The 11,819-nt window shown below is 38.4% G+C and overlaps 1 protein-coding gene across 1 annotated transcript in view; it reads left to right on the forward strand.

The window, feature by feature from the left end:
- Positions 1 to 11,819, forward strand: part of COL11A1 (collagen type XI alpha 1 chain) — a 246,369-nt gene that overhangs the window by 145,352 nt on the left and 89,198 nt on the right. Inside the window, exon 36 of the mRNA XM_088153779.1 lies at positions 7,928 to 7,981. Within this exon, the coding sequence (XP_088009905.1) occupies positions 7,928 to 7,981 (54 nt within the window). The remainder of the gene's footprint in view (positions 1 to 7,927; positions 7,982 to 11,819) is intronic.

An 11,819-nucleotide genomic window follows, 5' to 3' on the forward strand; every position in this document is an offset into this window, starting at 1 on the left:
GCCCAGACAGCCTTGCTGTCTGGGGAATTCTGGGAGTTGAAGTTCCCCCCATCTTAAAGTTGCCAAGGTTGAGGAACCCTGCCATAACAGCAGCCCTGTGAGGAAGGTTGGGCTGAGAGGCAGTGATTGGTCCAAAGACACCTAGTGAGTTTGTGTGGCTGAGTATATACTTGATTCTGGATTTGCTCAGTCTTAGTCCAACATTTTAGCCACTCTTCCACACTACTTCTCATGCTCTTTACTCAATAAATGGTAAAAAGCCTGAATGAAGAAATTAAATGGAAAAAAAAAGATTTCTGATTGTGAGAAAAAGAAAAAGTGAAAGGATGTAACAGACCTGAATAAAAGACAGTCTACTCTTATGGAATGGATCTGATGAACACAATGAAGTCATGGACTTAATTATGAACAAAAGGGCTAAAATATAGTTAGAAAATATTCATTAGTGTGCTCTAGATTGTTGTGGATATGTACGAAATAGAATGTATAGTTCGTAGTAGTTGCATGTTAGTTCTCCAGTGAATGGTGAAAATGACAGAACCAGGAGTGAGTTCTGGGGAAGAATGTGTAACATCCTGAATGAACATGAACTAAAGAAAAGGGTTGTTGTTTTAAGTAACGTGAATGATGAAGAGGCACTTTGCAGAAAAATATGCTGTTAAACCTTTCTGCTCCGAGGCACCCACTAAGTGCCACACATATGGAATAAGGGGGCAGTTTGTAAGCAAATGCCCTCAACACTCCAATTCTGGCTTGTTAAGTAATGATTAAGACACCCACTCCCCTTTTCAGAAGTTTGATGATGCATCCAACAATTAAATGTTGCTCAGTGTCAGTACTTGATCCTGTCTAATGCTCTTTACACTGTTTTTTTTAATAAACCTTCAACTCCTGATAGATTCTGGAGCTTTAAGCAATTTGCTAGATTCTGGCACTGTACGCAATATGCCTTGCTCATTCCAATAGAAGCGAATATGTGTAGCTCAAGGTTGAACTGTGGTCCTTGGGGTTCTCTGAGCTTGGCTGTTTTCTCGCAAAACTATAGTTTCTAGGCATTGCGTTACAATCTCTGCTATGAGTCCTGACAGTGGTGATCCCATGGGTGTGCCTCTGATTTGTTGGTATATTTGTCCATCAAACTGAAAATAGGTAGTGAGGCAGAGGTTAATGAGGTCCATGATTCTGGGTATTTTGATCTGGATGTATCTATACCACTAAACTATAAACTATAGCACTTCCACACATACAACCTAAAGTATGGTTCCGGTTTGTAGATGACACCTTTGTTATAATAAAAAAGGAACAACTAGAGAAGAAGCATGAAACCATCAACAACATCTTCAAAGGAATAAAATTGACCAGAGAGGAAGAAAACAACAACACGCTACCCTTCCTGGATATCCTCATCAGCAGAGGAAACAACAGCAAATTAAAAACCCAAGTCTATTGGAAGACAACCCACACTAATCAAGTACTCCATTACCAAAGTAACAACCCAACCTTCCACAAGAGGAGCTGTGTAAGAACATTATTCAAATGAGCACAAATGCATTGCACCAAACCAGAACAGCAGAAAAAGGAAACAGACCACCTTTACAACATCTTCCAGCAAAATGGATATCCACGCAACGTTATCAAAAAGTGCCTGACCACTCAACCTACTACAACACAACCAACACAAGCTATGAAAAGGATCACACTGCCATACATCAGAAACTATCAACAGACTATTACAACCACATGGCATCTCTGTAGCACACAAACCAACTAAAGCCCTCCAAAATATCTTAAGCAAACCAAAAGAGCCAGTAGCCCAAGAAGCAAAAACAGGAGTCATCTACAACATAGAGTGTAAGGACTGTAACAACCACTATGTAGGACAGACAGGCAGAAGACTTGCAGAGTGGATCCATGAACACCAAGTAGCAGTCAGAAGACATGATGAAAACTCCTTAATCTCACAACACATGGACAGATTTAACCATAATTTCAACTGGGAAACTGTCAGCATCTTAGACCAAGCTAAATCCAAAAATGCAAGGGAATTCTTGGAAGCTTGGAATTCAGACAAGGCAGCCATCAACAGGCACATAGAGATAAACAACATCTACACACTATTCAAAAGAGTCAATAGAAAGGAAAACAAAAGACCAGAACAGCTCCTCACCAGCAATCATCACCCAGATAAGCAGAGATTAACACCAAGATTACCACCAGACATATAATCAAGCAGTAAACAATACCCTAATTAAGAAACTACCAGAGGGAAAAAAATAAAACAAAACCCCCACCCCACCAACACTGGTAGGGCATGCCACAGTATATAAACAGAGAGCAAACCCCATTCTATTCTAGCACTGAAGATGTTACCTAGCCAGGTAATGAAATATTTGCAAGAAAACAACCAAGTTCAGAGAACCCCAAGAACTCCACAGCCTTGCTCATTCACCCAATAGACCCAGTGGCAATAGTAGGAATAATTAATGGCAGATTCTTGTACAAATTATAACAGTCTGACTTCAGTGATTTCCACCTTTGATAAGAAGGCAAGGCAGATTTTGGACCATTAAGAATCCTTGCTACTTTGTTTGGCTTCCCCTCTCTATGTCTTTATGGTATGTGGATGGATGGGCTTCAGATCAATAGCCCACTTATCCACTGAGACCCAGAAGATATTAGATGCGATTTTCATAAATGTAAAACTGCCTGCCTGCAGAACCTGAATGCCCCCTCCTCCTGTTCTTACTTTCCCCTGCCTAATCTGCCAAGTACTCTAATGTTTTTGGGGAAAGAAAGGACATGAACCATCCCATCCCATAGATCCTGTCATTATGCTATAAACTTGGCTCCAGGAGTCAGAGTCTTGGTAAATGCCAGTATCCCACGTCCTCAAAGAAACTAACCGGTCTAAAGAAATTTCTTGAAGACCACTTGCAGAAGGGATCATTCACCACTCTACATCCACAAAAGCACTCCTTTTTTGTGAAAAGGAAGATAATTTTTTGAGAGTGGTTCACAATTACTGCATTCTGAATACTATACATGCTTGATATTTTGGTCTTTGACCACAAATCGACTTAACTAAGTGTGTGTTGGTGAAGTGGTGGGTCTCTTCAGACAGAAGCTTTCAGCTGGTGGTTTACAAAATAGACCTACTTATCAGAGATCTCTGTCCTTGAATGCCTGCTTATACCTGCTTATAATTCTTGCATTTACCAAGAGAAACTTGACACTGTGAAGAGTGTCTTTCTGTCCAATTTGTAACATGGAAGTAAGAGCTTGCTATGAAAGCAGAAACATAAAAGTAAGTTGAATATGATTGGAATTGGTTAATTAAAAAGTTGTAAGTAAAATAAAACGAACGAATGAATGAATGAATACAAGTGAGTGACCAATATGAAAGAAGTATGTTGAAATAGCTTGGTCATATAGAGAGAATAAATGAGATTGAATTGCAAAAGATTGATATGAAAGAAGAGTGAATATGTTGAGGGGAAGGGACATGATTGAAAGGAGTTAAGGAGATAAGGTCAAAAAACAAAAATCTGTATGAATCAGTTTGTGGATATGGTGTAAAGAGGGATGGTTCGCAAGGATAGAAGGTGTGGAGAGTCAGTGAATGTTAATGATGTAAACTTTATTTAGTTGGGTTTCCATTTTTTCTCTTGGCTTTTATTTCTTGTACATGCTATTTCTCATTCTTTTTCTGTTTTTTGCATAATGTTTTTAAAGGTTGAAGCTGGCAATGTGGGGACCAGCAGTTCTGTGGTCACATTGTATACATGTTGAAGAGATGTCTCTGACTCTTCAACCTAAGAAAAGAATGGCCAAAAGTCTGTGGACTCAAAAAGAAAGGAAAAGACCTAGAATTTAAATCATGGAGTGTATGTAACATATAGGGCTTGTTATAGGCAGATATTTCAGGTCCTATGCTCTGAAGTAGGCAGATATGACTTCTTTCTTGTTTGCAATAAAGCAGCTATCCAGCCATGTCATGCCTGTGAAGCTTCTGCTGTAAAGAAGTTTCTTAATATGGGTTGAGTGACTGGAGTGTCAAGATTTATTGTGGTGTGTTTTGTATGAAGTCTTTCACGTACTCTGAAAGGGAATAGCTTCATGGGCATACAATAGCTTCACAGATGCATAAGGGAAAATATCTGAGAGGACATGGGAACCCAAAGTCCACAAACACTTATCTGGTCCATTCTTGTTATTCTTTTTAAAAAGGGAAAGAAGACAGCATTGTAATTTATCACTTTCACTTTTATTGGTAATGTATTTCATTCTCATTGTTACCAGCCGAAATCAATCCACTGCAGGATGAACTTCAGCTGTTTTCCAACTGCATTGACATGCCACAGGTTGTGTACAGTTAACACTTTTGAACTGAGTTACATCATCTGTCCAGCATTTCTTTGGGCATTTCCTGCATCTTTTAATATCAGTTGGTATCCAGTTGAGGATTGTTGTTCTCTAGCATAGATCTGTGTTGTACAGAACAGCCAGGCCTTTGCAATTTCAGGGAGGTTACCCACTTCATTATGTCACATACTCCTGTCTGTTGGCCAATCCATATATTTCTTGTCACATCATGTTTGGGTTAAGTGTTTGCTCTTCTGTGCTGTTCTGTGTAACTTTCAACTTCTGTACTGCTTTTGAGTTTAACATCCCAGTTTTATAACTTGGCAGCAGAAGTAGTACCCGCTGATTAAACAATTTCCTCTTTAAGCCAGTTGGTATGCTGCTTTTGAATACAGCACAAAATTGTCCAAATGGTCTCTAACCTAGTTTAATCTGGTTGAGATTTTCTTTTATGATATTATCCTCCATAGTAATCTTTTGACTGAGGCAAATGTAGTTGTTGACCTTTTCCAGTTCATTTTTTCCAATTTTTACTGGCAGAGTTGGTGTTGGTGTTGACTCTTAATGATCACACAGATAAATTTTCTCCAAGATGATCTGTCCCTAACCTAGTTTTTCAGGTCTTCCATTGCCACTGTAACTGACTCCATCTACCTTGCTGCTGGTCATCCTCTTCTTCCCAGCATTAGAGCCTTCTCCAGAGAGCTGGATGTTTGCACAAGGTGTCCAAAGTATGAGAGAGAGAGGGAGAGGGAGGGAGGGGTACATATATGGTCTCAGGTTGTGTATCACTGAAATGTGTGAATTCATGTTTATAGCTCTTCAAACAAATGTGAGTGCAGCCATTCACAGTTCCAACTTTTGTTCACTGTTTTTGGTACCCATAATATCTGAACATTCAAGTAAATAAAGTAGCATCTCTACATGTATAGTGATTCTTTTCATGTAGTCAAGTGAATATACATTGTGAACAGAAAGTTTTGTCAATTTTACCATGGCAAGATATTACAGTTTCATTTCTACTTCATGCATTTTGATCAGAAGATGTGTTAAGGCTCAGTCTAAATTTTTTTGTGGTTTTCTGGGTATTCCATCATGAATCAGTTCTGTTAAATTTCTATATCATTGTGAGGGTTTAAAAAATCAGAAGGAAAGACTTGGTCATTTTTGCACACAATTTTGCTTAACATATATAAGTCAGTTTGCTTAAAAATACAGACCAAATAAAATTCTGCTAAAGAACAGTTGCTTTTGTTAAAAAAAAATTGAACTCCATTAAAAAACTAGATGTTTGAAGCCTTTATTTTAGCCAGTATTTCTCTAAAAGGGAAACCTAAAGAGGACTATAAATCAATTGTAGTATTTGTCAGTGGATTTATTTCAAAACAGCATCAAATCTACACAGAGTTCAATTTTCTTTCCAGTTTAGACAAGTGCACATTTTTTACATTATTATATCTCTTAGATGAAACCCAAAAGTTAAGCATGTTTGTGTGCACAAATATATAAATTTTGCTTTCTTTTGAGCAAAGAAAAAAGTACAGATTTAAGAAGAAAGAAGGCTATTCAAAACAAATCAAAATGAAATATCTACTTGCTTGTCAAAGATCTGTTTTTATTACTGGAACCTTCAATAACTCAATGCCCTCCCCAATATGTTGGATTTCAACTTCCACAATACTCTTGCAACATAGCCAAAAATTATGGAAGCTGAAGTCCAACCCATTAGAAAAACAACAACTTGAGGATGTCTTATTTACTGAATGGTGTTTTTCTTATATGATAGTTCTTCAAAGAAGAAACCTGGGTAGATAGGGGTAAAGAGAAAGTAGAATAAAAATTATGCTAAAACATCAAAACCAGACAGAGAAGGAAAAAAAGATAATTAAGTTCTGGAACATTGTCTTTTTCATAAATTGGTTTTTCTTTCTCTAATATATGACTTTTTTCATGCAAAAATTAGTTCTGTTACATTTTTTGTAATATTGTACATTTTGTATATAGCCCTCACTAAAATTGCAGTGTAGATGCAGCGGTTCCAAAATGAGGAGTTATTGTACTTTGTAATATTGTATTGTATTTGGGTTAAATGTTAGTTTACAAAATGAGAATTAATTTGATTCTCATTGAAATAAACAAATAGTTAAATGTGATAGGCTGGGATGAAAGAGAATAATATTCAGTTTTCTATTCAGTAATGTAGAACAACAGACCAGTGCTGTTTGTGGTACAGTATTAACTATCATTATTTCAAAATAGAGGCCATATTTGTTGATAGTCTCTGAGTAATAAACCAATGAAGAAAAAAATCTCAGATATTACTTCCTTTAAGGTGTTTTTAACTTCAGGCAAGCATTCTTCCTTTGTAAGCAGTTTTTGGCACCTTAATTTGTTTTCAGCAATAATCCTGTCAGTTGAGTATAAGAATTGTAGATCACGCTATAAAACCTTGGCTGAGCAACCAACTGTCTGAACGTGAACTATATATGAACAGATTCACATATTAGCAGGATCCTGGGGTCTGTGTCTCTTTCTGTGTTTTGCCCGATTTTCTGCTTCCTGTACAAAGAATTCTCTCCTATATATATATAATACATTTCTCATGTTCCAAAAAGCAGCTGTAATTCAGCTCTTGCTGTTTATTTCATTTAAGTTCAGACTACAATGAACAAACATAGCCCTGACTTAGTCTGCTTTTTAACATAGCTTCTGGAATTACTATACAGGTAGTCCCCAGTTTAAGAATGAATTTTGTTCCAAGGTCTGTCCATAAGTCAAATTTGTACATAAGCCAGAACAGTATTATTATTTAATACTGTATAGATCCTGCTAATATGCAAATCTGTTCATAAGTAGTACTGTGTACTTAACTCAAACCATTGTGTATTTGACTCAAACCATTGTGTATTTAACTCAAATTTTGCTACAATAAGCTCTGTTCTTAACTATGAGCTGTCCTTAAACTGGGCGTTCTTACTCCGGGGACTATCTATGCAAGAGAAGTTGTTTTAGGAACAGCCAATCAGAAACTGAGAAGAAGATGCCAGTTCCTTCAGATGGCAGATTCAAGGAAACAATTCAAGGTCCCCTCCCCCACTTTGTATTATGCATTACTAAACATCAGTAAATAAATAGGGGAAGAACTGAAAATTTTACCATGAGGCTGCAATCCTGTTCTGTTATCTGGGAATAAGGTTTATTTTGGCTGCCAGATTTTTTTTTTCCAAGCAAGCATGAGTTGATGGTGGGGTGCTTTATTTATTTACAGTATATATTTTCTTGCTTGTTTGCTGTTTATCTGGGCAGCTAAAACCAAATCTATGTTAAACTGTACTAGAAGGTCTTCAATTGTGCCCTCGGTATTTACACTGGGGGAGGGGATGTTTTGCTCAGGCAGGGTGCTTTGTTATCAGCTCGATTGCTAGTGCTACAACTGAGCAAGCCATCACTTAATTTACTGAACTACAAAGCTTTGTCTGACATATTTGAACTGTTCTCTGTACTAATCATGATGCTGCTTCTACTAATATGCTACCAATATTTTGGTTTGTTTCTTTGATATTAGGGACCACAAGGGCCCCAGGGACCGGTTGGATTTCCAGGACCAAAGGGACCTCCTGTAAGTATCTGTCTTAAAATAAATATAGAATGAAAAACATAATGAAATAAATACTGATTATTAGGCATTGTTTATCAATGTATTGATGGGGGACGCGGTGGCGCAGCGGCTTAATGACGCTGAAAGTTGCTGGCCAGAAATGGTCGACGCTTCAGCGGTTCGAGTCCAGCCTTTGCGTTAAACAGGGTGAGCTCCTGTTTCCTCCCCAGTTCCTGTCAACCCAACAGGTCGAAAACTCACATGAGTAGATAAATGGGTACTCTCACTCCGGTGGGAGGAAAAATGCTGGTGGCGCCTTGCAAAAAGGAGTTGGGAGCAGTTGCCGGTAAGCACGAAAAACCGTGCGCGCCCAAAAAGGGCGCGAAGCAACGGAAACCCCGCCTCCTGCGCTCGCCAGCTGGGCTCTGCTCTAGGAAGGAGGCTCTGGCAAACCACTTCCGAAAAACAATTGCCTTGAAAACTGCAAGGACTCGTCCAAGCAGTCACTGCAGGGTCAGCAATGACTGAGCGCAGACCAAAAAAAAAATCAATGTATTGCCGGTATTGTGAGAATATCGTAACCTGCTGTGATGATAACAGAAACAGATTTCAGACATTCTAATTCTCTTCACTGAGTCGCCTTTTTTCATTTGTACTCCCCTCTGATTGGATATTTTAACTGTTATCATAGTTTTCCTACATATATTTTTGTTTTCAATTTTCTAGTCTAGTTTGAATGCAGCTGCTCACAAAGAAAAAGGTCTGTTCCAGGGGTGGGGGTGGGGAACTATCCTATTCCCTATTCAAACACTTTAGATATATTTAAGGTCTCTGAATGACATTTCTTCAGAGGCACCATTTGTGAAAACTCCAAGCAGAGACTATTCTGCCCTGCTATCTCTCTATAGCATTTTTAAAATATGGGTAGGATTCTATGCGGATCTTCTAAATATTGCTTCTGCATGAGAATTCTGCATTGTGTGAACTCATCCAAGCTCTTATCCAGCTTCGTTGTCTCTGACTTACATGTCGAAAATTAGTAAGGAGAATCACTTCCCCTAAAAGGAGAGTTGCTTGATCTTTACGGTGGCTTGTGATGTATCCAGTCCTTTCTGCTGTCCCAGATTTAGCTCAGAACAGCTTGATGATCAGCTAAATGTGAGCTGGTTTTTCTAATATATGAAAGTAGCAAAAACAGTGGAGTGACAGCCCAAGGCCAACATGTGCTTTGCATCGGTGACAGCAAATGGAGACCTGAATTTAAACATCCCAAATTCAGCTCAGAGCAGTTCTCTGTTTAGCTAAGGAAGTATCTAAAACAGAGCTGGTACAGTAGAGCAATGTATTTACAAATGTGCTTGCTGTAAACTGATAACAAAATAGAAAATGGCTGAAAAGAAGCAACACAAGCTATGCAGATAAAAAATTAAAAGCAGGCAGTTTGCAATTATTTTAATATCTGCTCAGAAAACATGTGTTTTTGAATAGATTAAAAACACAACGGATAAATGACTTAATGAATTATATATTAAAAAGTACGTTGTATCTTGAGGTGGTTTTAGTTTTGTGGCTGAGGTCCTTTCCTGTTTTTTATGTAATAAACCTTCTACAATGCCATTGCTAGTGCAGCCTTTGAAAAATGCTATGTATTTTTGCAAAGCCCTTGTAAAAGAAATTTTGAAAGGCTTGATTATTGGGAATTATCTACTAGGTCTTTGCAAATCCTTTAAAAGAGGTGCTTTGGAACATTCGACACAGACAAAGCACCTCTTTTTGAATTATTACAGCAGCTGTGCCTTTTTTCCAGACTCCAGCTGCTGTTTAAAAGGCTGTTTCCAGGTATTTCCACAGCCACTTCACTTCCCATTTTTCCCAGTTGATACACCAATGTGTGCAGGTTAGCTTTCTTGGCAGGGGAGACCAGACACCACTAGAGGTCACTCTCCATCTCTGTAACATTAATCCCAACAAAAAATGATGAAATGAATGGGAAAGTACGTGATCTGTTATTGGCATGCTATCACCAAAAATGAGCACACTACTCATACTAGCTACATTATTGACTTTAAAATGCTATTTTCATAAATGGAACCAAAGCATTCACTGCCGTGGACGAATGCACAAGCTTGCAGAATGCTTAGCTTCCGTTTAGCTTTGCAGAATTGATCAGTCCCATTTGAATGAGTGGGAAGCGTGGCTTGCTTTTCTGTAATGCATCTTTTAGGAAGGGAGAAACCTTTTTTGAGTTCTACTTGTAGATCAAGTTTGCACTGGCGTGTAGAATAAGTGTATAGCCAGGCTGAAATTGTATTGAAATGTTCCAGCATCTCCAAAGAACAAATCAATTCATAGTACATTGTGCCTAAAATTGCCAAGTTATTGTTATAAGTTACCTGGCACTTAAAATCAAACAGGTGCTCCCCCCGCCCACCAAAAATAAAAATACAACATTAAATTACATGACCCAACGTTTTCCAGTCCATTCATGACATCCCTGATCAGCAATCTGACATGTCTGCCACATTTGGCTAAATGATGGATAAGCTCCACTTCCCTTCTTCTTGTTTTATTTAATTGGGAGAATAGTTAACAGAATTTCCTAGCTTCACTTGAAGGCTCTGTGGCCTCTCGTTGCTTTACAGAATGAAAACTTACAATTACCATTTCAAGCATACAGTTGGATCCCCAGAGGGGGAATGACAATTTGGGAGAAAGGTTTAGCAAAATGGCTGGCAGGAAAATTGTTTAACACAAATTTCCTGCCGAGTCTTCAAATCATGTCTCCAAAAACAACTTTTCCTTGCAAAATATAAACATAGACATCTTTATTTTCACATGAGTGTGTGTTCCATGTACTTATGTGCAACCCCTTCCTGGTTGTTTCCTTTTTTTCTCTCTCCTTTGTAAATACATTGTTTGATATACCTCACTCACTTAGCAAATCCCATAACTTCGTTAAAGATTTAAAAAAACGGATTAAATCAAGGTTGAGGTTGAGTGAAGACAAAAGACATTGGTGTTCTTAGGAATTTTGATTGTCTTTGGAGAGATCGTTATGAGCTTCTGAGATGTGAATTCATAATGAAGAAATAAAATGAAGGGAAAAGTCACACTGATATGTAAATAAGAAGGCAAAATTAAGTTCTGTTCCTTTATCCAAATGATGGTAAATCAAGAGGCAGCACTGCAGAGTTGAATCTCTTTTGTGTAGGAATGGAATGGAGAAGGTTTATAGTACCTCTGTACTTTAGTTTTATGGGTAAAAATATAAATTATATAATAAATTCTGTTGTTGTGGTTCAGTCGTTAAGTCGTGTCCGACTCTTCGTGACCCCATGAACCATATCATGCCAGGCCTTCCGGTCCTTCACTGCCTCCCTGAGTTTGCTCAGTTTCAGGCTCATTGCTTCAGTGATGCTATCTAACCATCTCATCCTCTGCCGTCCTCTTCTCCTTTTGCCTTCAATCTTTCCCAGCATCAGGGTCTTCTCCAAAGAGATCTCTCTTCGCATTAGGTGACCAAAGTATCTGAGCTTGAGCTTCATTATCGATCCTTCCAATGAGCAATCAGGGTTGATTTCCTTTAAGATTGACTGGTTTGACCTCCTAGCAGTCCAGGGGACTCTCAAGAGTCTTCTCCAGCACCACAGTTCAAAGGCATCAATTCTTCGGCACTCAGCCTTCTTTATGGTCCAGCTCTCACAGCCATACATTACTACTGGAAAAACCATAGCTTTGACTATGCGGATCTTTGTCGGCAAGGTGACGTCTCTGCTTTTTAATATGCTATCTAGGCCTGCCATGGCTTTCCTCCCAAGGAGCAAGCGTCTTTTAATTTCATGGCTGCAGTCTCCGTCTG

Source organism: Python bivittatus, unplaced genomic scaffold (genome assembly GCF_059951505.1).
Source record: "Python bivittatus isolate LINGU-HERP-01145 unplaced genomic scaffold, Pbiv_v1 ctg000700_np1212, whole genome shotgun sequence".
Taxonomy (NCBI): Eukaryota; Metazoa; Chordata; class Lepidosauria; order Squamata; family Pythonidae; genus Python; species Python bivittatus.